Source organism: Gopherus flavomarginatus, chromosome 2 (genome assembly GCF_025201925.1).
Source record: "Gopherus flavomarginatus isolate rGopFla2 chromosome 2, rGopFla2.mat.asm, whole genome shotgun sequence".
NCBI classification, from domain to species: Eukaryota; Metazoa; Chordata; order Testudines; family Testudinidae; genus Gopherus; species Gopherus flavomarginatus.
In genome coordinates, this window is record NC_066618.1 from 44531796 (window position 1) to 44558722 (window position 26927).

A 26927-nucleotide genomic window follows, 5' to 3' on the forward strand; every position below is an offset into this window, starting at 1 on the left:
ATTCTTCCAGCATTTTAGACCCTTTCTTTCAGAGCAAAACTTTTCCTCACATAAACCAGACTAAATCTTCAGTGTAGCACTGAATAATAATTGTAGAGCCTGTATTTTTGGAACAATCAGAAGAGTGTGTAGCTGGACTCCCTCGTGAACAGACACTTGACCTGCTTCTGCCTATTGATTGAACAAATGATATAAAATGGAAATGTATATTTGCAGCTAGAAATTTAAGGGAAAATCAATATAAATTAGAGGTAAAGAAACCCCTAGCAAAAGAGTTGGCACCTTTAGAATGATGGCTTCTGCAATAGGTTAGTTGGTGAACACTGGCTTTGTTTATTGCAGCAATAGTCAAAACCCAAGGTTGTCAGGATGGGGATCTTGAATCCTTTGTTTATAACTGATGCTATCATCTACAATGCTAATCCTGGGACTAGTGGGGAAAAATGCAGACAGGCTAAATTGGCAGCATTGATTGCCACAGAGGAGTTTTATTTCTGCAGTAGCTGGAGGAATAGAGTAAATTTTATGACCAATAGCACTGCTGCAGAATTGCAGTAAACACTAGAGGGAGGCATTGTTCTGCACTTGGATAGTTTATGGCTGCAGGTTTGTAGATTTCTCGTTCTGAGAGAACTGCCTTTATCAAGTAAACAAGAATGAATTTGCTTTTTCTCTCTCTCAGCAGCCCACTGAAAATCATTTCACAAGGCTCACATATTAAATGCTGTTTTCTCATTTGGATGATTATAGTAGGGAGTACATCTGCAAAGTGTTGTGTGTTTCTTTTAATAGATGTACTTAATGATATAAGGGCAAGTCAGCATTGTTTATTTTGTTGATAGGATGTAACAGTTTCTTGTTTCTGAACACCTGCATGCTTCCTTTTGCAGGTCTAGTTTTTCATATCTCATGACAGATGATGAGAAAAATTGATTGTTTAATCCCTTCACTGGGTGGATTCTTTTTTATAGCAAAGTGATTTTTAATAGAGTGTATGCTCACCATGGCTTTGTTTACTGATTATGCTAATTCACAAAAATACTTCAGTAGAAGTTTTTTGTATCCCTTATCACAATTTAGATTAGCAGCATTTAGATTCTTCTTTTATAGGATATGAAAATGTGAAAGAAAGAAGTGGAAGCCAGAGTGATCAAGTTGCAATTTAAAACATTGTATCCAAAATCTTTTAAAGTAAAACTTTTTTTTTAAATGAATGTTTATTTAATTCACAGGTCTTTCAGAGACGCATGCTTCATTCTAGCAAGGAAGGAGGAATACAGACCTCTTTACAAGAAGCATGGGGGAAATGAAACCACAGGTTTCAGAGTGTATTGTCCTACAACACTCCATTGGAAGGTTGATATTAAAATCAAGATCAGCCAGTTAAGACCCCCCACCCCAAACAGTGAAAATGTCCCCTTGTGATTAATTTAATGTATGTGAAGTCCTGTTGTACAAATTGTACATAGTTAAGAGTTGAGAAGTTCACTTGGGATCTTGGGAAAGATTTGTAGCATTTTGTTTTTCTTAATTTTTGCACTGCAGCTTCTAGATCCTCCAGAATGCGGCAATGGTTTTGTTGAAGATGGAGAAGAGTGTGACTGTGGTACTACTGCAGTAAGTACAGCGTAATACAGTGCTTACTGCAATGGACCCAGCGTGGTGGTGGCTTTTGGTTATATATATATTTAACGTTATATGGATATATATATATTTGGATATATATATTTATATATTTAATGTTATATAATAATCATAATTAAGGCTGCAAAATCAGGCCCTGAAAGATAATTTTTTAATATTTGGGAAATGATATTGGTATATCAAGAGTTTATAGTGGTCATCATTAAAATTGTCAGCATTTGGAAACAGATACCACACAGTTATTACAATTATATCCTATTTTATATACAGGGGAAACTGTGGTATCTCAGACTCTGCTGTGTGGAAACCCTGATGTTTTAGTGGCATGCATATAGTATATATTCAGCTTCACACCGAGCCCATTTAAAATCTAAAGCATCTGGTAGCAGTAATGGAGTTTTTTGAGAAATAGTATTTTCTCTGTAACATTTTGCATGTGTGTCTGTTCCTCAGGAGTGTGCCATTGAAGGAGGAGGTTGCTGTCATACATGCACCCTAACTGCAGGCTCACAGTGCAGCAATGGGCTTTGCTGTAGAAAGTGTAAAGTAAGTACAATGAACTTAAAGCTACATGTGCTGTCATTTATGGGGAGTTAATGAGTCTAGGTGATCATAGGCACAACTGCACATGCATTTTTGCTCTCAGACCTTGGACCTCCCTTTCTGAAATTTTGACCCTTAAAACTCATCAAAAACTGGTTAATCTAGCTCTGATCTTTGTCTTTTAGATTATAAAATACTTGGGGCAGGAAGTGTGGGCCAAATTCAGAGGTGAGTCTAAGTCTAGACTAATTTACACCTTCTTCCAACCCCAAACCAGTCCAAATCAGTTTGGACTCCTTCTGGACTCCTTTAGACTTACATGTTCAGACGCATGCACCATGTCACTTATACATCACCTCTGAATTTGCCTCTCTGAATCAGAGGAAGTCTCTGTTGGAGAAAATTATAGAACAGAGGGTCACAGAGAAGAGTGTAGTAAGAAGAGCAACTAGCAGTAAGTATAAAGATGTGTAAGTTAAAGGAGGCCTGCTGTTACTTTAACTTATACCTCCTCCTAGTTCATTAACATGGGACTTGATCCAGAGCCCATTTAATACAATGCAAATCTTTTTATTTAATTTATTGAGCTTTGGATCAGGGCCTATGTAAGTTACATAATCTTAAACTCTCCTAAGGCCTGGTCTGTTCTAAAAAGTCAGGTCGACCCAGCTATGTCACTCAGGGGTGTGAAAAACCCACACCCCATAGCACTGTAGTTAAGCTGGCCTACCCCCTGATGTAGATAGTGCTCGGGCTTCTTCCATCAACCTAGTTATTGCCTCTCAGGAAGGTGGATTAAGTACTACAGCAGGAGAGCCTTCCCATTACTGTAGTGAGTGTCTACACTGAAGCGGTACAGAGACATACCTGTGCGACTGTAGAGGTTTAATGTAGACAGCCTTAGACTCATAAATCAATCAATAGGCAGAAGCAGGTCAAGTGTCTGTTCATGAGGGAGTCCAGCTACACCCTCTTCTGGTTTTCACCTTTTGTCTTCAAGCTGAGGACAATGTTCTAATACAGGACAATGCTCATCTAATAAATAATAATAATGTTTTCAGTGCAGTGTACCTATATGTGATATTATCATCTTGATCGATTGGTACATATGTGTCTGACTCCTATAGGAGAAATGTTAGTAATAGCTCAGTGCCACATTCTGCTTTGACTTTGGGCTCATCATTAAATGCAAAAAAGGTGCAAATTATGCTGTAATAGACCATTATAAGGCCCATTTGCCTTCCCTTAAGCCTAATTGAGCAGCCAATCACCGATGCATTGGTCCTCACACCCTCTGAAGGGTCAGTCACCCTGTGACAGACACTTTTATTCTGAAATAAGTGTGTCCACGTGTGGAGTTAATCAGGAACAGCTGTATGTGTACACAAGCCATTAGGCTCCTAAGTCACTTAGGCACTTTTGAAAATGTTACCCTATCTGTCTAACTTATCTGTTTTTTCCACAGCTGGTAGGGGAGAAAAAAACTAAGCCAGGTGTCAGAAAAATGTTTCCACTGATGTTAATCAATTTAGCTCTACTAAAGTCAATGAAGTTTCACTGATTACACCAGCTGAAGACCTAGAACACTAGCAGGTCAAATCTTATACAAAATCTGTGTGCAGAAAGAGAGCACAAATTAAAAAAGTGAACTGTGGTGCACAGATTAACAGACTAGTCAGGAAAAACTGAGGGCTCTGAGGTGGACCTGAAGCATGTCCGTAACTGGTGATGCAAAAAAGAAGTAGTGATGCTTGATTGGCAAACAGGGTGCACAGCACTGACAGTCCCAACTTTTGGGATATTTTGCCATTTCTTCAGGTCATGAGGTTTTTGGCAATGGTATAAAATGTTTATTCAGAAATTAAACACCATACATTCTGTCACTACTAAATTTCTCATCCTTAAATGTATGGATACTTTAGAAGTGGGTATAAAATTATGTGGAATCCAACAATATTTATGGCCAATTTCTACCCTGATTTACACTGTTATAACTGAGTTACATAGATGTAAGTGACCCAATGATCTCTTACTAGTGACCTGGGGTAGCTGTGCTGGAGGAAGTGAAAATTATAAAAGAGAAGCATGATCCAGTGGTTAGGTGCTATTCTCAGGCTCAGGAGACTCAATTTCAATTCCCTTCCTCCACAAACATCCTGTGTGACTTTGGGCAAGTCGTTAATCTCACTGTGCCTCAGTTCCCTCTCTGTAAAATGGGGGTAAAAGCATTTTTCTACCTCATAGGGGTGTTGTGAAGATAAACATTAAAGACTGAGGTGCTCAGGTACTATAGTGATGGGAGACATGCAAGTATCTTAGGTAGATTAATAGAAGTGAGAGCAAAATTTGGCTCTTACACTTGTAACTGAAAACATATGGTGATTGTTTTCTTAATCCTGGTGACGTGTGGATTCTAAACTGAGTCAAAACAGCTTCCCAAAAACAGTTGAAAATTTCCCATCATTTGATTCTGGTTAAAACTGTTGAAATTATTATTACATGAAAAAGCTGGTTATAGAGATACTAAGAAAGTGATTTTTCAAACTTGTTTTAGTTTGAATCTAAAGGAGTTGTGTGCCGAGATGCGGTAAATGATTGTGATATTCCAGAAAACTGCTCAGGAAACTCCAGCCAGGTAATATTTTAAAACTCTTTCACAAAAAGTGAAAAAGTGCAACACATGCACAATCTCACTCAGTATTAGAGTTATTGCAGTAGTATTGTAAGTTGTTTAAATTTGTATAAAAATTACTTTAAGTTTAGAGGGGAAAGTGATACTGAAAGAAATTTTGAAATACCACTAATGGCCTTAGATTTATAAATTGTTTTTATAGCCTGCTTACTATCTGGATTATCAAGTGGTTATTTTCTCTTTCTATAGTGTTCTCCCAATATGCACAAAATGGATGGGTATTCATGTGATAACAAACAGGTAATTATAATTTGGATTTATATTTTTAGTATTTTTATAGATGGGAAAACATATTCCTATAGATTTCTGATCTGAAATCCTTTGAAGTCAGTAGGAGTCTTATCAGTAACTTCAAAGAGATTTGAATCTAGGCTCACAAAGTATTTTCATTTAGAAAGTAGAACCACATTACGTGTTAATTAGTCTTTCCATCACATATTGCAAAATAAACTGAATAATAGTCATTTACCTGATTTGAAAATGTATTTGACCCAGTTGTGAAAATGTGAAAAAACGTTGTTTGTGTCTTTTCTGTTTCTTTAGGGTATTTGTTTTGGAGGAAGATGTAAAACCAGGGATCGGCAATGTAAATACATCTGGGGTGAAAGTGAGTAAACATTATTGTTTCTAAGTTGACTTTCATTGATATAGCTCTAAAGATTCAAATATCTTGTGGACATACACTTACCTGGAATCATTAAAATCAGTTAAAATTTAGCTGGGACTGTGTGCCATGATATGGACTCACCATGAGACTGGGTTCCATATTTTTGCCTGGACTCACTTTTAGTATAATTGTTTACTTTTTTATGAAAAGGAGTGGGCAGTTGCTCTGTGATCCTCTATCTTCCTTCCCTCACTTTACTTCTGTCCCTGGCTATTGAAGACCCTTCAGCATAACAGCCATGTTTCCAGCCAACAAGTGCTGGGCTTGACACTCTTCAAAGACCATCACTGGTGCTCCATGCATTAGTCAGAGGAGGTCACTCAAGAGTTTCTTCTCTATAAGGACTGAGCAATTGCTTCTGCTGTGCTCCCGGTCCCTGCTGCCCCTCGGAGCTTAGAACAAGCCCAGAACCTCCCTAGATTGCCATGGTGATCAGTTTCTTCACACTGATTGGTGTACTTATATTTAGTTAGCAGTTAGGAACATGTTTGAAACCATGGCTAGAAAAAATAAAAGGTTGCCAGAGGTCTTCATTCATGTCTGATTTAGTGCATATCAGTTTATTTAAACGTGTGGAATTTTGTGTGTCGGTTTTATCCTGACACCTGAAATACCAATAGAAGAGTCTCCACAAACAGAGCTGCACCTACCAGTTTAACAAAATGTGTTTAAAATCACACATCTAATTAAACTGATGCAACTTTGTGTGTTGAACATGACAATGTGTAGGAAATAAGATTCAACTTAGGCTATGTCTACACTAGAGAGCTTACAGCAGCACAGCTGTACCGATGCAGTAACATCTCTCGTGTAGCTGCTCTATGCTGATGGGAGAGAGCTCTCCTGTTGACATAATTAAATCACCCCCAACGAGCGGCAGAAGCTACGTCAGTGGGAGAAACTCTCCTGACGACATAGCGCTGTCCACACCAGCACTTCTATCTGTGTAACTTATGTTGCTTAAGGTTGTAGTTTTTTCACACCATGAGCAACATAAGTTTTGCCAATAGAAGTGGTTGTGTAGACATAGCCTCAGGCTGTTAGCTCTTTGGGGCAGGGACTCTCTATGTGTTATGCGTTTGTACAGCACCTAGTACAATGGGGTCCTGGTGCATGAGTAAGTCTTCTAGGTACTACTGCAAAACCAATACTATTACCGCTACTACTAATAAATGTTGTGGGAAATGTCTTCAGCAGCAGGTCAGTCACAGATCAGCACTTGCTGTGCCTGCTATGTTTTGGACAATGTTATTCACCCTGCTCTTATCCCCTAGCTTGCTGTTCAGGTACAAATGAAGGGTGCTTTCGCATTGACTGTCTCAGCTAGTTCAGCATTGGTCACTCTTGGTACTGGCAGAAGCTAAATGATTTCTGCCAGAGCTTCAGCTTTCTTTGGAGATGAAGAAAAACAATATAAATTGTAACGGGCAAACCATGAGTTGAGAGTTTAAGTTTGGCTTAGATTCTTACTCAGAAAGTTCAGATGCTTTTATAAAGCTTATCCAAAGATCGTGTGGAGTCTGAATGATTGGGCTGGAAGTCTCATGAGAGCAGCCATGTCATAAGCTATCTAGTACTTCTTGCTGTTTGGGACAGACCAAAGGAAAATAGGTTGTGTTGTATTTCAGGCACTTAAGCTACTGGTCCCTGATAGAACCAGGAAATATTTAGGCACATTAAAAGGAAAAATAATGGAGGAAAGGATGAAAAATTAGCTGCAATTTTTTAAAAACTAGATTTGAGTTGTAGGCTAAGGTTTTGGTTTTATTATGATCTGAACAGGTTCTTCCATCATTTAAGATAAGTAGAGAATCCAGGGTTCCTGGCAAGTATTTGGTTTTATAATCTAGTGCTGTTATAACTCAAGATTTTTCCCCAAACACTTTAGAGCTTCAAACTGGCCATAATCAAAAAATGTTTCCTTGAAAACTGGTATTTACTTGTAAACAAGGTCTGGAATGAAGAAATCCTTGGAGAGACAATTAGAGCCAATATCCTTGGAATAAAGTAGAGGATAATTTTTGATTTATTTGATCTACGACCTGATTTCTAACATCAAATTTACATCAGGCTTTTAAAAATGTGCATAATCTTATTCGAAGAAAATTGTTTCTGTTTTTAGAAGTGACAGCTGCTGACAGATACTGCTATGAGAAACTGAATATTGAAGGAACTGGGAAAGGTAACTGTGGAAGGGGCAAGGACACTTGGATACAGTGCAACAAACAGTAAGTTCATCTACTCTGGAACGCAGTTTGTGTGAGATCCTTGCCCCAGTCCAATCCTTCACCTGTCATAAACAGGCTCTAAAAGCCCTGGATCTGGCTGGGGGAGAATTCCGCTGGCACAGAAACTGAAAAAGACAGCTGTCTTCTAAGGACCACCTACAACTCAAGCCCCAGTTTAGGGTGTCAGGAATGGAGCCAGGGGTCGGAGGAGAGTCCCCATAGTCTGCATCAGCTTCATGGATTCTCATCTGCAACAGACTGTGGAGCAGTCCAATAGAAGGCGGAGGGGGATGCTGTATCAGAACAGCCCTCAGATCAGCCAAATTTGTGCCGGGGCCACTTTGGCCACCACAGCAACCCAGAATCCAGGAGGTGTTAAGGTGGCTTAAAGCTTTCTCATTGCTCCAAGGCTCTAAAAGGCAGCACATAATATTACTCCTTCACTTTGCTCTAAGAGTATGTCTGCACTGCAGCTGGGAGTTGTGATTCCCATTGTGGGTAGACACATTCACGCTAGCTCAGCTTGAGCTAGTGCACTAAAACTTGCAATGTGGACATAGCAGCACCAGTGGTAGCTTGGGCTAGCTACCTGAGTCCAAGCCTGCCCAACCACCTGGGTCTGAGTTGGGGTAGCTAGCCCAAGCCGCTACGTGTGCTGCAATGTCCAGACCGCTATTTTTATTGTGCTAGCTTCAACTGAGCTAGCATGAATCTGTGTACCACACTGGAAATCACACCTCCCAGCTGCAGTGTAGTCAGACCCTAAATGCAAGGCTGGGCCTGATTCTCCACGGCCTGGCACTTTGAGAAGTCATTTACATCTGTGAAAACCTGGTGTAAAATACCACCATTCTGATTTTGTAACTTAGGCATCCACTTTGCCCAGGTACAAATGATTTCTCAAAGTGCTAGGCAATGGAGAATCAGGCCCATTGTATGGAGTATAAATGTTTTTAAATGAAAACCCAAATCGTGGGCCCCAAAGAGACAGTAAATAGAAGAGATGATCTCAAAACAGAAATTTGGATCCAAATACCACCAGAACTTTGGGAAAGCTTGGATCTGAGTCCACATTCTTCTCTTCTACAAATAAAATCCTCAAGTAGAGAAAATGCTGATTGGAAGATTTGTGTATGGCATCATAACATTTTTTACCAGCTCTCACAAATATTTGAAGTAAATATGCTGCATCTTATTTATGAAGAAATACATAGATTCTGGAATCTCTGGCAGAAATCAGTGTTGCTATGGAGAGTCTAGGCCTTAAACTTGTGTACACTGGGTGCTAACACATTTTGAAACAACAATTAAAATCCTTTTATAAAAAGTCTCTTTTCCTAGTGTAGCCTTAGGTGAGGCTCAAGAGGTGGCATGGCAGTTCATGAGGTAATTCTCCACTGCCTTGCACTTTAGGTAATTGTTTAAATCCGTGCAAATTAGGTGTAAATGACAGCTCAGATGCAAGATAGTGAAAAATCAGACATGTACCAGTATAACTATTTCAGGTAGGAGGTGATTTTTTTTAAACCGAAATAGTTGTACTGGTACAACCCTTAAGGTAGACACAATTACACTGGTATAAAGGTGTATTATACTGGTCTAGGTTATTCCCCTTCCTGTATGGGAATAGCTGTATCAGTATAAGCACTTTTATACCAATATAATGGCATTCACATTAGGAGGATTGTACTGGTATAGTTAAAGTGATAAAACTTTCATGTGTAGACAAGACCTCAGGCTCAAAGAGTCTGGCCGCTGAGGTACTTCATAGAATCACAGAATATCAGGGTTGGAATGGACCTCAGGAGGTCATCTAGTCCAACCCCCTGCTCAAAGCAGGACCAATCTCCAGACAGATTTTTACCCCAGTTCCCTAAATGGCCCCCTCAAGGATTGAACTCACAACCCTGCCAATGCTCAGATCACTACTTGAAGCAATAGCAAAGAAAGATAACAGGAAAATATGTAAGGCAGGTAAGCTGAGAAAATTTTCTCGAGGATGGGAACATAGAGAATTATGGTCCCTTTGTCTGTGATATTGGACTTGAGCACTTATGTAAGTGAGGGAGAAATAAGTGGTACTCTGCCATTCTGATGCGCGTTATACCAATTACCAGCACATGTGAAAAAACAAAAGACCTGTCAATGACACTAATTTTTTTTATATAACTGTAAACTATTTTTATTGGATTATTTTTCTGAGTGATTGTCTATTTAACCTCTGAATACAGGGATGTGCTTTGTGGATATCTTCTGTGTTCCAATATCTCTAATGTCCCAAGACTTGGAGAACTTGATGGTGAAATCACATCTTCAGTCGTACAGCTGGGGAAATCCTACAACTGCAGGTAATTCTTAAAACTTTATAAAATGGAATAGAGATAATATTGCCCTCCAAATTCCTCCGCTATGGAAATGTCAGCAAACTCCTGGCTAAGTGAGAAGCAACTGCTGCCATTAAAAACAAAACAAAAGCCAATGTTAATTGAACTTCAGTCTGACCCCTACCAGTGCTCCTTCCAGATTTGGAATGAGGTACATTATAATGCTATTTTGGGGAAGCTTGCCCTGCTGCTTCCTGCATTTATTCTGTGGCTAAATGCCATAGAATATCATCCTCCAGGAGTTATGTATGTTTAATCTGAGTATTTCAAAGTGTTGTGCGGAGAGCATGTCTACAGCAGAAATATAGCATCTTAGTTTGTTTTTTATTAGGGTAGCTGACAAAAAAACTCCTATCCTCCCAATATGTTTTATGGATCCTGCCTGGTTTCTGCATATTAAAACGACCCAAACAAAAATGAATGTGCCACACAAGAATCCAGTGTATTAAACAGTCTTCTGTCTGAAGCAGTGTGCAAATATTTTGTGGCTCTTCGTTTGTTTTGCAGTGGTGGCCATGTTAAGCTAGATGAAGAGACAGACCTGGGCTATGTTGAGGATGGAACGCCATGTGGCCCAGAGATGATATGTTTTGAGCGCAGATGTCTCCCCACTGATTCCTTTAACTTCAGCATCTGCCCAGGCACTACAGATGACAAAATTTGTTCAGGACATGGAGTATGTTTTCATGTTTTTTTAGCCTTGACTTCTACATTTCTGCTGCCTTTATTGAATGCTTTCAAGTTTATGCATTTATGTTACTATGTAGATCATTTTTATTAAAGTAAACTGAATTGTTGGCAGTACAAGTTAATTTTCTAGATACTCTTTTAAAGATTGTATGTCAAATATAAAGGTAGTGAATATATCAGAATCAGGGCAGTCTGAGCTATGTATTACAGTAAGTGTATATACTGTTATTACAAAAGTTACATAAATTACTTCGTTTTCATCACTTCCTCCAACTTGCTTCATCTTTCCTCATGTGAATTTAAAGGACTTAATACCATGCTCTTGGAAACTTTAAAATATATAGGTCCATATTTGATTGTCTGTCATATTCTGGACCCTTTGTATTGTACGAGTAGCACAAATAAACACTGGATCTTATCAGATGAGAATTCCCCCAGTATGAGGAGTTCTTGGCCAGTTCACAGCTACTGCATTTGGTTCCTGTGCTTGGCCAGAGATTGGGGTTGCTGGAGTGCCCTGAGTTCTGGCTATTCCAAGATGGCATAGAGTCCCTTGATCCCTGTCATAGTTTAAAGCAATCCCCAGACTGCTCAAACCTGCCCTGCCCTAAGAGAACCATAACATACTCCTCGATAGCTCCTATTTCTACAGTGCTGAAACTCAGTTTTTGATGTGAAATTATCAATTTAATCTATTTTAAAAGAAAAATGAAACCTGAGGGACACAGTCTCCCAAAGTGAAACAGCAAAAATATTGTACAAAATTTTGCAGGCAATTTTTTACCAGTTCCACACAACTCTGCCTAATTCATATTCTAAATGATGAAAAAAACCCTTCATTTTGTGATATTATTCTGGGTTACGTTTTGAACTGCAGGTTTGCAGCAATGAAATCAAGTGTGTGTGTGATCGATTTTGGGTAGGAGATGACTGCAACACCGCTTACAAAGATGCTTCAATTTTTGATGAAGAAATGGCAGGCAAAGGTGTGTAATGCATATATTTAAATAGACGACAAATTGTGGAGGCTAGTCTTTGGTTTGGGGGAAGGTCCAACAAGCAAAGCTAGATCAGCTACTCCCTCACTTAGCATATAGCAGTATCCTAGATAGCCTTACCTCTTTCTTTAAAAAAACAAAACAAAATAAATGGTCTAAAAATGCCTCAACCCTACAACTGGATCTGTGCAGCTTGACTCCTATAGAATTCATAAGAGTGCCATGTGGGTTGTAGAAGTGAATCCAGATGCATCTTGCTTGCCTCACTCGTGAAATAAATGAAACTATTAAAATGAATGGAACTATTCCTGGTTAAGATTAGCAGAATTTTACCAGTAACCCCTTCTCCCCCAAATTACCAGATAAAAGAGTCAGCACTGCTTATATTTTTAATTGTCTTATTCTCCAGGGCCAAATGTTCAAAACATGGCCTCTTTGTGCATACATGCACATCATATGTACATATAATATCTGTGCATAATATGTGCACACACGACAGAATGTATATTTTCAGATTTAATAAGTGATTTATGTGAACACATTTTTTTATTTAATCTCTGAACTTGTCTACATAAAAAAGTTATATTAGTAAAAGTTGAAACATGAATTTAAACCTTTATAGCTACACCACTATAACTGCCCAGGTGGCTACTTTTATTCTGAAAGAAGAATAACTTTTTCAGTGTAGCTTAGACCCCTTCCTAAGCAACATAAGCTACACTGAAAAAGGCATTCTTACTTGAGAATGAGAGTGTCCTAAGGGAAATTATAGTAGTATGACTACTAAGCGATGTAATTATACTGGTATAAATGGTAAAACTTTCCCATATAGACAAGCCCTTAGTCAAGGGTAACAGTCAGATAGATAGATGTTTTGTCTACAAATATTGCTTTGTATGGTAAAAGTCTGTTTTTATTGTGTATTTATATTTTAAGTGTTATATAAATAATGAAAATAATATATGGCATCATATAATAAGTATAATTAAATCTCACGTAGGATTCCCTTCAGCTTTTAAAATAGAATTATCATTTGCCTCTATCAAAAGACACTCTCCCGTCACACCTCACTTGAGCTAGATGATTATAATGAAAAATAGAAAGTCTTAATCTCTGAGCTGAGAACAAGAAATCTTCTATACCAAATAAAGGGAGCCTCAAAGTATTGTATAAATGTTATACAGAGAATCAACATGTCTGGATTTTTCATTTAAATTGAACATTTTAAAATGAGTTTCTAAGTCTTTTTGTCCTCTTCTCCTGCTCCTCCACTACAGGTATAAAGACATTTTATCTTGTTACGGATCCTATTTCATTATACGAGACACCCCCTATTTAAATTTAGAAGGCTAAGAATGTTCAGCCCATTGAATGATCTAATTTGACTAAACATCCGTGTTTTAATCATAGATTTAATGTTCATATACTTACACACAGACTCATACATATGGTTCCATAGACATTGCAGGTGTTTCTAGTAGCTTTATATTTTTTTTAATTTAATATTTTTGAATAATTAATTTACTTCCGGAAGTTATAACATGATTTGGAAATCAATTAATTCAATTCATTTTCTATTATGTGGTCAAACTACAATAGCTCCTAATTTTAAAAATCTTTTGTTAAACATATTAATGTTATTTACAGAACTCTAGCACTGTTTTAAATTATTCAGCATGGATCTAGTTTCTCAAACAAATTTCTAGAATACTGCTTTAACTGCTTTGTATATTTTTACTTTTAAATTCCTGAATATTATGTTTTTTGTCTTTTACTTTTCCCCAGGTGTTGTTAGTACAAATATAATAATAGGGGCTATTGCTGGCACCATTTTAGTGTTGGCTCTCGTTTTAGCAATAACTGGATGGGGTTACAAGTAAGTATAATGTGCAATTTTTAATAAATTTGAAAATACATATATATGTTCAGTGAATAGCTGTTTACAATATGAAGTAATAAAGCAAGAATATTGAAAATTATACAAATTTAGGATGGTTGATCAAATAGAAACTGTATTATCTCTATTAATGGTCAAGGGTATTTAGAAAGAAAGCCCCTGTGTAAGCAAAGCACTTAAGGACTTGCTTAAGTTTAAGTATGTGCTTAATTCCCATTAACTTAATACCAAATGAATGTAAACTTGTGCTTAAGTGGTTTGTTGACTGGGGATGGGATTGAAGCATACGATTAAGGTTCAGATTCTCATCTGACATCCAGTTTATATTTTCTGAGGATCTGGCCCTAAGTGTTTTGTTGAATCAGGGCCAAAATGGCCACGTCCATTTCTTTCAGTATTAATGTTCTTTTTTTCAGTTTTGTTTCTGTGCGGAAGTTCTATAAACAAAACATTTTAGTGTTTTTGTAGATATTAAATTAAGATTTAATGCATGTGCTTTTAGAAAAAAGTCAGCAGCATTTGGATTTAAATGGAATGGCTTCAACCCCCTTTATGTGGAATATTGACAAGGCAAACTAAGCTTGACTATTCGAATACCATCATTTGGATAATACCGAAGTGATTCATAATATTGGGACAGTGCTGTTCTTAGTTATACTGTGTAGTCCCACTGTTTGACAAAAGCTGGGAATGAGCGACAGGGGATGGATCACTTTGGTATTATCCTGTTCTGTTCTTTCCCTGTGAAGCACCAGGCATTGGTCACTGTGGGAAGACAGGATACTGGGCTAGATGGACCTTTGGTCTGACCCAGTAGGGCCGTTGTTATGTTCTTATGATGCCAATATGATTAATGCATGACTTAAGTATTTGGAATGCCCTATATCTAAATGCAAGAACCTGCCAGAAGGTTATGCCCTTTCTTGGATGAGAACCTGGCTACAATGAACAGGCTCCAGCTGTTTTTATAATTTTGGATCCCTGTGCCATTCAAAGTTGGTGTAAATTAGAGGAGTTGAGAGCTGATCTTGTACAGTGCAAGGAGAAAGGCATGCACAGAATACTAGGAGGATTAGGTTAATAAAAGGACAGCTTTAAGACACTTTTGCATACCACCCAATGATTTTGGCAGTATGTGAAGATCTGAACCCCTCTTTGAAATACAGCTTCAAAACTTAATGTTTTGGGGTATGATTAGGCAGTATTTAGTGAATTTTCCTGGTAATACAGAAATACGTATTGAAAAACAGAACCAAGGTTTCCAAATGTTTCCAAACTTAATAAGCATGTTCCAGATACTGATAAAACATTGCAGTGTATATCCTAGAGACACTGACAGTCCAATATGAATATAATCCTACAGGTTTCTTTTGAACTAATACATCTGTTCTCTTTTCCAAAAGTGATTTATTTAGGAATCGTCAAGAATCAAAATTTCACTTTGGCCTACATTGCTTTTATATTTACTTGTTGTTTATGCTGTTGAATACAGCCACATTCTCCCTAATATATGCACATTGGTAATTCATTCTTATCTCTTTCTCTTCTTTTCTATGGAAAGAAACTATCGGAGACAGAGGTATGTGATAAAAGTAAAGTGAATACATCCCCTAGGAAGGCTGTAAATGATGATTATTTCTGTATTTTTCCATTTTTGTGATGATATAAATTGTGTAGAGAGAACCTATGGATAATGAATTGTCATATTTCGATGTTTCCTTAAATCAATGGTTTTCAATCTGTGGTCAGTAGGTCCTGGAGGTCAAAAGACTGCCTAAGATTTCCAAAGAGGTCTGCACCTCCATTTGGAAATTGTAAGGGTCTTCAAATGAAAAATGATTGGAAACCACTGCCTTAAATTATCTATATGATTTTATAAAGGATTACTTACCTGAAATATCTGAAAATGTTGTGAACTCTTCAAACACAATGGCTAAAATCCTATCCCCATTGAGGTCTGTGGCATAACACCCATTGACTTAATTGGGGCCAGTATTTCATTCAATAGTAGGAAAATATAGCAAAAAATAATTAAAGATAAAAGCAGAGCAAAAACCAAATATGCTTTTAGAGATTAAAATGTTCTTGAGGTCCAAGAGGAGTCAGCAATAATATGAACCTGATGCACATTAAATTCTCTGAACCAAATTCATTCCTGGAGTTACACCTTTGAATTAAATACATTTTAGTTACATTAAATTCATAGATAAATTTGAAGGAAATAATTTCAATGATAAAGATAGATGTTAAAGTCCATGTTGCTATCACAACTCAATTAGTCTCATATATATCCTGCAAGTTAATGTTTGATTGATGTTTTATATACAAGCAGGAACTCAGGATAACGTACTTCAGAGCAGGGTCCATAAAATTGGATTTAGATAAAAGTGGGTTAATATCTACAAGAGTATACCAAGATGAGAATACAGTTCCAGGACTAGTTCACACTGGTATAAATATAAAATATAATACTCTATTGAAGTATTCAATATAAAACTCAGTTGAAGTCACTGGAGTTACACCAGTGTAAAAGCCGTGTGAGATCAGAATCAGCAGTGTGGATATATGAGCCAGTTTGGAAAAATGTCAGTCTGAATCCTGTGCTTCACTGTCTAAAAGAAATGCTGATCTGTTCAAAAATTCACATTGATTCAGATAAGCAATGTAAACTACTTGAATCACTCTTCCCACTAACCAAGGTCCAGCTATTGATTCCAGGAAGAACCTACTCTTTCCCCCAAACTATGCTTCCTTCCACCTACCCTGCTGTTCTAACCATCTCTAACTGCAAGGGCCTGATCCTGCACTCATTCAAGTCAAAGGCCAAACTCAAATTGGCTTCAGTGGTGCAGGATCAGACCCTAAGAGAGAGTTGCTCACTGATTACTCTTCTGCCTTCCCCCCACCATCCAATCCCCTCCTGTCTAATGCAGTTATCACACTGTCTTGGTCCGAGGTACTGCTATATCTGCTGCTGCCACCTGCTGAGCTTGCACTCCATGCCCTTTGCCTTTGTAGTACTCTCTCTGTCACTTAGAATGCTTGGCATGTAGCAGAAAGGCCCTGCCAAGTACAAATTTGTTTAGGCTATGTCTACACTACAGTGTATGTTGGCGTAACTTATGTTGTTCAGGGGTGTGAAAAAACCCACTCTTCTGAGCGACATAAGTTACACCAACATATGCACAAGTGTGCACAGCACAATGTCAGTGGGAGAGCTTCTCCTACTGACATAGCTTATGCCACTTGCCGAGGTGGTTTTATTATGCCGATGGGAGAGCTCTCTCCCTTTGCCATAGAACGTCTTCACTTTAGACATGCTGCAGCAGCGCAACTGTATCAGTACAGCAGAGGGACAATGGAAGACTGGTTTGTGGGAGTCTCTTATCATAAGAACATAAGGAAGACCATACTGGGTCAGACCAGTGGTCCATCAAGCCCAGTATCCTGTCTCTGACAGTGGCCAGTGCCAGATGTTTCTAGCAGATGGAGGTTTAGGAACATGTGGAACATAGCGTTGCATCCCTGACTATCTTGGCTAAGAGCCATTAATGGACCTAGTCTCCATGAATTTAGCTAATTCTTTTTTGAACCCAGTTATACTTTTGACCTTCACAACATCCCCAGCGTGAGTTCCACAGGTTGACTGTGGATTGCATGAAGTACTTCCTTATTTTCGTTTTAAACCTGTCGCCTCTTAATTTCATCAGGTGAACCCTAGTTCTTCCATTATGTGAAGGGCTAAATAATACTTACTTTCTCCACACCATTCATGAGTTTAGGGATCTCTATCATATTCCCCCCTTATTGGTCTTTTTTCTAAAATGAACAGTCCCAGTCTTCTTAATCTCTCCTCATATGGGAGCTGTTTGATACCCTTAATCATTTGCCCGTCTCTGCATCTCTTCCATTCTAATATATCTATTTTGAAATGCAGTATACTAGGTGAGGGCATATCAGTGATTTGTACATTGTCATTACAATATTTTTTGTTTTATTATTTTCCCTTTTTCTAATGGTTCCTAATATTCTGTTAGCTTTTATGATTGCTGCTGCACATTGAGTGGATGTTTTCAAAGAACTGTCCACAATGACTCCAAGATCTTTCTTGAGTGGTAACAGCTAATTTAGACTCCATCATTTTGTATGTATGGTTGGGATTATGTTCCCAGTGTGCATTACTTTGCATTTATCGACACAGAATTTTATCTGCCATTTTGGTGCCTAAACAGTTTTGTGAGATCCCACTGTAACTCTTCGCAGTCTCCTTTGGACTTAACTATCTTGAGTAATTTTGTATTGTCTGCAAATTTTGCTACCTCACTGTTCACCCCCTTTCACAGATCATTTATGAATCTGTTGAACAGCACAGGTCCCAGGACACTCCTTGAGGGACCATGCTATTTACCTTTCTCTATTAGGAAACCTGATCATTTATTCCTACCCCTGTTTCTAATCTTTTAACCAGTTACTGATTCATGCAAGGAACTTTCCTCTCCCATGACTCCTTACTTTGCTTCAGAGCCTTTGGTGAAGGACCCTGTCAATGGCTTTCTGGAAGTCCAAGTTTGCTATATTGACCCCTGTCCACCTGCTTGTTGACTCCCTCAGAGAATTCTAACATATTGATGAATCATGATTTCCCTGTACAGAAGCCATGTTGACTCTTTCCCTATATATCTGTTATGTGAGAATGAGTTGGTCTTAAAGTAATTTGATTGGAGATACAACTACATTGGCAGAGGATAGGGCAACTTAAATCTTGAAAATATCCAATGAAACCCAGCCTATACCAGTGCAAAATTAGCATGAGAGGATTGAGAGAATCTAAAATATCAATTTTAATATATTCTTGATGATCTTTTAGGTTCCATCATCCAAGAAGTTTAGTAAGTGAGATGGAAAGCTATGAATGTGGACTCATTCTGTGTGCAGTTTCTATGCTAAGGTTCAGGATGGAAACTAGTATAGGCAAAGACTTTGGAAATGATGAAGCAGGCAGTGGTGCCTAGCAACCAAACCTCATCAATGTAGGAAGAGGAAATCCTATAGTCGGATATCTGAAGAAATAGTTATGAAATATATAAGCAAGGATTAAGTAGATGAAAAAAGTACAAGAGAGTCAACTTGAAAGCCCTCATTGGAATTAATGTTAGCTCTTAATCCAAAATGAAAACAAATCATCAGTGTGCATGCCAGTGTTACATAAGGATTAATATTTGATGGAGCAAAGCAACTGAAACAAATAAAATGTAAAAAACTGAAAGGAGTAAAATGTCAATGGTTCTATCGACTGAGATAGCCTGAAATGCACAAAGATATGGAAAAAAGCATTAGTTTGATCAAAGAGTGACAATTTGTTAAGTAGTAGACTGGAGAACCATTAAACTCTATTGAGATACCCACAAATCACAATAAGTTTGCGTCTGAAATATTCCTGAGGTGTGTGAAGATTGAGACTACAACTGAGACTCAATATGGAATGAAAGGAACCAAAAAGATTGTGAAGTACCATCTGCAAGCCTTTTGGCATATGATTATATATTTTAAACATATGAGGAGCTTTTGAAGTTTAAATCTGGAAGTGAAAGAAGTGAAGGAAATCTTAAGAGAGTCAAGTTCTGTAGGACGAGACAGTCTGTATTTCTGAAAACTGAAGTTTATTTCTGAAAATGAGTCAGCCTTCTGGTTAATGAGCATTTTTATTAATGGTGACAAACAGAAACTAACACCTTGGAAAGTACAATGTTGAACTGGGCATCTTCTGCTAATGATTTAAGCAACAGACAAGTTATACATTTGAATTAGGGAGACATTTTTGACCTGCTAGAATTATCTCCAAAGAACAGTGATAACCGATGGCTATACATTCACTATCAGAGGAAAAGTGGGATAGGTTGTTCATAAATTGGAAGTTTTCCCTGAAACCATGGCTAAAGGGATGAGTGGGATGTGAATTATATATTTTGATAAATTGGTGTGCTTCAGAAACATGGAACATTTTAATCTCTTTGCAAATAATTTGCTTCTAATTGCAAACATTGAAAAAGGTTGTTTAATCAGAACAGAAACAGGTCTTGGATGAATGAGAGAGGGACCACAGAACAGAAGGCATGATCTAAAAGGGTGAAAAGATTATAATAAACCTTATAATACATCTGGGCTAGCAGCTTGTCTTTGGCTTTCCTTTGTCTCTTCTGCTTCAAGCAATCTTCTGAGTAATGCCTACGCAGAGACTGATTGTTGACAAAATGAAGAAGAATTTAAAGTTAAAATTTAAGCCTAAAGGGAATATTTTTGGAATTATTTACATTTTAAATGAGGTGCTTAGATGCATATTTCAAGATAGTGACTTGACTATACTGTAGCCAAGTAACACTGTACTTAAAAAATCTCAACCTGCATACAGTAGCGCAGAAAAAAATAAGTTCTATTGCTGTAATCCAATATTACCCTTATGTAAACTTCTGACACAGTGAACTGTAAAGATGCAGCAGATCCACAGGATAACTTGAAACTAGGAACTGTCATTCAAGCAAGTAGATGATGAAATCCTTAGAACCAGTACCTTTAGCAAAGTGGAAGTTAGTGCAAATTAAAGGAAGTCAGCACCATTTTGTCTTTTGTCTTTCAGAAAGGGGAAAAATGTGCATTTTAAACGCACTTGGAAATCCAGTAGTAAATCCAGCTAAAACTGAGTTGCCATAGTTAATTCTCTGTCTGACCAAATGACCTAATCCCTTTCACAAGCACTAAATTTGCTTTAAAAAATACAATTCTGGACTTGCAATGTCTGCTTCTAGAGTGCTAGAGGGCTTTAAAGTGAACCTTGTTTGAGACGAAGGTCAAGATTTTCAAACTGAACAGTGATTTTGGGTGTCCTTATTGGAGGCACCTTAAGGAGGCCGGATTTTCAGAGACTGGGTATGCAGACTGATGGGCAGTTTCACCAGCTAGGGAAAGGAAATAAAGCTCCAAGTTCTTTTAAGACTCTTTCTTCTGGGTTTGTTCATTCATTTGGTTCAAAATCAAAAAACAAATCAACTGAAAAAACCTGAGCAATAATTCCCCAGAAGCTTTCCCTGCGTTAACCAGCCAGGGAGAACACACAACATTTCCCTTCGCTCCCTTTTGACCCAACTTCTAGTTCCTTGTAGTCTCTGCCCTGATAGCCATATGACCAGTTGCTGACTGTCCTTTGCAAGCTGCAGCACCTGTACTTTGTCACATAGTCCTTATCACTTCCTGATACCCAGGCCTCTTGAAGATATCTGAAATTGATCATCCAAAACCTGAGACATCCAAAACTAACTAGTCACTTTTGAAAATCTCAGCCAGATTTTTTCAGTTAAAAGGCAGGTTTCTCTAAATTAAACCTCTGACATTGCATTTCTGAATTCTCAAAAATATGAAGGACTTCTCTTTCAAGTCTGAGGTGTTTATTAATATTCTTACAGTTTCCTCCTGTAGAGTGTTATCTCTTCCTCTTTCTCCTAAACTAATATTTGTGTGTGCATGTCTTGTTTTCTAACTTTAAAATGTTCATTATGCTTTAGACAAATACCACAGGGAGATTATGTAAAAAAGCCTGGAGAGGCCGACTCTTTTTATAGCGACATGCCTCCTGGAGTCAGCACAAATTCTGCATCTAGTTCTAAGAAGAGGTCTGCTTTTCTGTCGCATTTTCAGATTTCTACCTGTTCCATCACCCATTATTCCATTAGTCAGAACATTTCATTGTTTTGCAGCAGGTTTGAGTCCTTCTTCCTTCTTTGTGGAATGTTAAAAACAGCATCTTTTATTCTTTGATTACTGATTTTTTTTCAGCACTACAAAAGTGCCCTAAAATGTTGGTTATTAAAAATCAAAGCAGAATAAGGATAATTTACATTGCTGTCCAAGATTTGTGTAATTTAATTTTCAGCATCTCTCTGCTTGGAAATTGCTTTCCAAGAAGACTATAGTATTCTTGGCAGGTTCAAAAATAATACAAACCAATAATTAAAAAATCCTATGAATTTTATATCATGTTCAGATAATCAAAGAAAAGAGATACTGTCATGTTTCAATAAGAGTTATAAAAATAAACTAGTTAATATGAATGTTATTTTTGTATCCTTATTTGTAAATGTCATTAACTCCTTTTAGTTGTGGTCAACCTAAACATAGTGAAAAATATTTTTATTCTTGCTGACTTGCAGAAATGAGTGTGATGCTCACAGTTTATATAAATGTTATTTCTATATATACTAAACTTTCAATCAAGTGTTAATCTATGGGTACGTCTACACTACGGGATTATTCCGATTTTACATAAACCGGTTTTATAAAACAGATTGTATAAAGTCGAGCGCATGCGGCCACACTAAACACATTAATTCGGCGGTATGTGTCCATGGTCCGAGGCTAGCGTTGATTTCTAGAGCGTTGCACTGTGGGTAGCTAGTCTGTAGCTATCCCATAGTTCCCACAGTCTCCCTCGCCCCTTAGAATTCTGGGTTGAGAGCCCAGTGGCTGATGGGGCAAAAATCATTGTCACGGGTGGTTCTGGGTAAATGTCGTTAGTCATTCCTTCCTCCGGGAAAGCAATGGCTGACAATCATTAGGCGCCCTTTTTCCCTGGATTGCCCTGGCAGATGCCATAGCACGGCAACCATGGCGCCCATTCAGCTTTTTTTTTTACAGTCACTGTATGTGTACTGGATTCCGCGGACAGAGGCGATACTCCAGCGCTACACAGCAGCATTCATTTGCCTTTGCGTGATAGCAGAGACGGTTATCAGTTGTTCTGTACCATCTGCTGCCGGTGTAAATTGGCAATGAGATGACGGTTATCTGTCCTTCTGTGCTGTCTGCTGCTATCATGGGTGCCCCTGGCTGAGGTTGGCCGGGAGCGCAAAGGCAAAACTGGGAATGACTCCTCGAGTCAATCCCTCCTTTATGGTTTCTAAAAATAGAGTCAGTCCTGCCTAGAATATGGGGCAAGTGTACTAGAGAACCAGTGTATCAGAGAGCACAGCTGCTCCGTGTCAGATCCCGCAGAAATGATGAGCTACATGCCATTCACGGGGGATGCCTCTGCAACAACCCCACCTGTTGCTTCCCTCCTCCCCCAACCTTTCTGGGCTACCGTGGCAGTGTCCCCCCTATTTGTGTCATGAAGTTATAAAGAGTGCAGGAATAAGAAACAATGACTTGTTAGTGAGATAAAATGAGGAGGAGGCAGCCTCCAGGTGCTATGACAGTCCAGGCTAGACATTAAGTGGGGCGGGGGAGAGGAGCCCAGCATGCCACTGCTATGATAGTCCAGGCAGGACAGAATCTTTTCTTTACACAGGAAAGGGAAGGGGCTGATGGAGCTCAGTCCCCAGTTGCTATGATGAGGACGGTTACCAGCCGTTCTGTACCATCTACTGGGAATGACCGAGAATCATTCCTATTTTCACCCAGGCGCCCCCGGCCAGCCTCACCTGAAGCCATCCAGGAGCACTCACGGGTTGATAATAAGGACAGCTACCAGTCCTACTGCACCGTCTGCCACCGGGCAGGGGAGAGGAGTGGATACTGCTCTTCACTGCTGCAGCATCGCGTCTACCAGCAGCATTCAGTAGACATAGGATGACATTGAAAGAAGTCAAGAAACGATTTCTTTCCCTTTTCTTTCACGTGGGGGGGGGAGTAAATTGACAAATTATTCCCTGAACAACGCCGGACAATGTGTTTGAACCTACAGGCACTGGGAGCTCAGCCAAGAATGCAAATACTTTTCGGAGACTGCTGTGGACTGTGGGATAGCTGGAGTCCTCAGTACTCCCTCCCTCCCTCCATGAGTGTCCATCTGAGTCTCTGGCTTCCCGTTACGCTTGTCACGCAGCACTGTGTAGCCTGTAAATTTTTTTTTCAAACGCTTTGGCATTTCGTCTTCTGTAACGGAGCTCTGATAGAACAGATTCATCTCCCCATACAGCCATCAGATCCAGTATCTCCCGTACGGTCCATGCTGGAGCTCTTTTTGGATTTGGGACTGCATTGCCACCCGTGCTGATCAGAGCTCCACGCTGGGCAAACAGGAAATGAAAATCAAAATTTTGTGGGGCTTTTCCTGTTTACCTGGCCACTGCATCCAAGTTCAGATTGCTGTCCAGAGCGGTCACAGTGGTGCACTGTGGGATACCGCCCAGAGGCCAATACCGTCGATTTGCGGCCACACTAACCCTAATCCGATATGGTAATACCGATTTTAGCGCTACTCCTCTCGTCGGGGAGGAGTACAGAAACCGATTTAAACAGCCCTTTATATCAATATAAAGGACCTCGTAGTGTGGACGGGTACAGCGTTAAATTGGTTTAACGCTGCTAAAATCAGTTTAAACGCGTAGTGTAGACCAAACCTATGACTTGATCTAGTAAATACTCATTCCTTGTGCTGACTATTGTGAGTAGTCCCTCAGAGCAGTAGATTGTACATTGCTAAGTACTAATCCAAAAAGATACATTATTCATTTGTTTAGAGTTTGCTAATATGTTGTGGCTCCGAGTGCTTAGAAGAGACATCAACATAATTTTGAAATGATGAGTTCATTGCAAAATGTTAATGGTACATTAGTTGTTGATAAGCTCACCATGCTCTGCCATCATTTTGCAATCAGAGATATTTTAATTATGAAACTCCTTTTCAACTGGCACTTCAAAATGATTTGCAAGGAGCAGTGTGTAATAGGAATGCAGTCCTCATAGGAAAACTGATTTTTTTTAAACTTCTTATCTCTTCTCCCTTTAGATAATTTATAAATGAGCAATTGACAAAATTCACACAATTTTTAGCCCATTTAAAGTTGTTGCTGAACATAGCAAGTATGTGAAATTGTATATACTACACAGGCCTCACATTCCATTTCCTTTAAAGTATCCCATTTAAATCTATGACTAAGGCAAATGTATCCTTCAAGGGAACAGTGTTTGAGATGTAATTAACTAACCACACTGCCCTTTTTGGCTAAAGCTTTTATATTTGTGGGGGGATAAATAATTTACTTCCAGGGAGTGAAAGTTAATCTTAAAATGATGCAATGTCTTCAGTTGCAAAATCATTACTCAGTTGACTAGGTTCTAATCAAATCTTGGGAAAGCAAGTTTCCATAGGTCTTGTATTCAGCTGTGGAGCAGGTTTGCATTCCAGTTAAGAAAAAATTATTTAACTTTTTTAAATGAACGTTATGTAACTTTTCTCTTCATGATATGTCTTTATTTTGCCTCATACTTCCATTTCTTTCATGTTGCCCTCAGTTGTTTATTATTTACTGCACAATGCTAAGGTCTGTTACCCTAGAGAAACTGAATGTTGCTATCTCACCAGTTCAGGTACTGTTGCGCTACTGTTGAGCAAATTTGGGTAATGCCTCTTTCATACTATGGCAGGACTAATGTGGACAGAAAACAAGGCATTGAAATGATTCCAGTGTTACCTGATCCTTTAAGTTCAGTCCCCATGATGTTATACCCACCTATCAGGCAAATTGCCTTCAGGGCACTCGGTCCACAAACCCACATCTCTGGGCAGAGCAAAGAGCAGCCAAGGGGCTTTGCTCATTTGGTCCCATCGATGCTGGAAAACGCTATGTATGGTTAGTTGAACAGAATTCAGCATGACATTAGCATATTAACAGCTAACTTTATTATAAGCAGCAAAGAATCCTGTGGCACCTTATAGACTAACAGATGTTTTGGAGCATGATATATATATATCTCCAGATCAGTGGCACTGCTATGGGCACCCGCATGGCCCCACAATATGCCAATATCTTTATGGCCAACCTGGAACAACGCTTCCTCAGCTCTCGTCCACTCATGCCCCTTCTCTACCTACGCTACATTGATGACATCTTCATCATCTGGACCCATGGGAAGGAGACTCTGGAAAAATTCCACCGCGATTTCAACAGCTTCCACCCCACCATCAACCTCAGCCTGGACCAATCTACACGAGAGGTCCACTTTCTTGACACCACTGTGCAAATAAGTGATGGTCACATTAACACCACCCTATACCGAAAACCTACCAACCGCTGTGCCTACCTTCATGCCTCCAGCTTCCATCCCGGACACATCACACGATCCATTGTCTACAGCCAAGCACTGAGGTACAACTGCATCTGCTCTAACCCCTCAGACAGAGACCAACACCTACAAAATCTCCACCAAGCATTCTCAAAACTACAATACCCGCACGAGGAAATAAGGAAACAGATCAACAGAGCCAGACGTGTACCCAGAAGCCTTCTACTGCAAGACAAACCCAAGAAAGAAACCAACAGGACTCCACTGGCCATCACATACAGCCCCCAGCTAAAACCCCTCCAACGCATCATCAAGGATCTACAACCCATCCTGGACAATGATCCCACACTTTCACAGGCCTTGGGTGGCAGGCCAGTCCTTGCCCACAGACAACCTGCCAACCTGAAACATATTCTCACCAGTAACTGCACACTGCACCATAATAACTCTAGCTCAGGAACCAATCCATGCAACAAACCTCAATGCCAACTCTGCCCACATATCTACACCAGTGACACCATCACAGGACCTAACCAGATCAGCCACACCATCACTGGTTCATTCACCTGCACATCCACCAATGTAATATACGCCATCATATGCCAGCAATGCCCCTCTGCTATGTACATCGGCCAAACTGGACAGTCTCTACGGAAAAGGATAAATGGACACAAATCAGACATTAGGAATGGCAATATACAAAAACCTGTAGGAGAGCACTTCAACCTCCCTGGCCACACTATAGCAGATCTTAAGGTGGCCATCTTTCAGCAAAAAAACTTCAGGACCAGACTTCAAAGAGAAACTGCTGAGCTTCAGTTCATCTGCAAATTTGACACCATCAGCTCAGGATTGAACAAAGACTGTGAATGGCTTGCCAACTACAGAACCAGTTTCTCCTCTCTTGGTTTTCACACCTCAACTGCTAGAACAGGGCCTCATCCTCCCTGATTGAATTGACCTCGTTATCTCTAGCTTGCTTGCTAGCATATATATACCTGCCCCTGGAAATTTCCACTACATGCATCTGAGGAAGTGGGTATTCACCCACGAAAGCTCATGCTCCAAAACATCTGTTAGTCTATAAGGTGCCACAGGATTCTTTGCTGCTTTTACAGATCCAGACT

General features: G+C 39.1%; 1 protein-coding gene across 12 annotated transcripts in view; it reads left to right on the forward strand.

Moving 5' to 3' along the window:
• The window catches only part of ADAM22 (ADAM metallopeptidase domain 22), a 211400-nt gene that overhangs the window by 150917 nt on the left and 33556 nt on the right, over positions 1–26927 (forward strand). For 4 of the 12 annotated variants that reach the window (XM_050939515.1, XM_050939517.1, XM_050939518.1 and 1 more), the window contains exons 16-27: positions 1546–1617; positions 2098–2190; positions 4742–4822; positions 5069–5119; positions 5423–5486; positions 7669–7774; positions 10006–10122; positions 10666–10834; positions 11726–11834; positions 13632–13722; positions 15305–15322; positions 21300–21494. In XM_050939515.1, coding sequence (XP_050795472.1) covers positions 1546–1617; positions 2098–2190; positions 4742–4822; positions 5069–5119; positions 5423–5486; positions 7669–7774; positions 10006–10122; positions 10666–10834; positions 11726–11834; positions 13632–13722; positions 15305–15322; positions 21300–21494 — 1166 coding nt within the window. The remainder of the gene's footprint in view (positions 1–1545; positions 1618–2097; positions 2191–4741; positions 4823–5068; positions 5120–5422; positions 5487–7668; positions 7775–10005; positions 10123–10665; positions 10835–11725; positions 11835–13631; positions 13723–15304; positions 15323–21299; positions 21495–26927) is intronic. The other 8 variants (XM_050939516.1, XM_050939519.1, XM_050939523.1 and 5 more) reach the window with 2 other exon arrangements.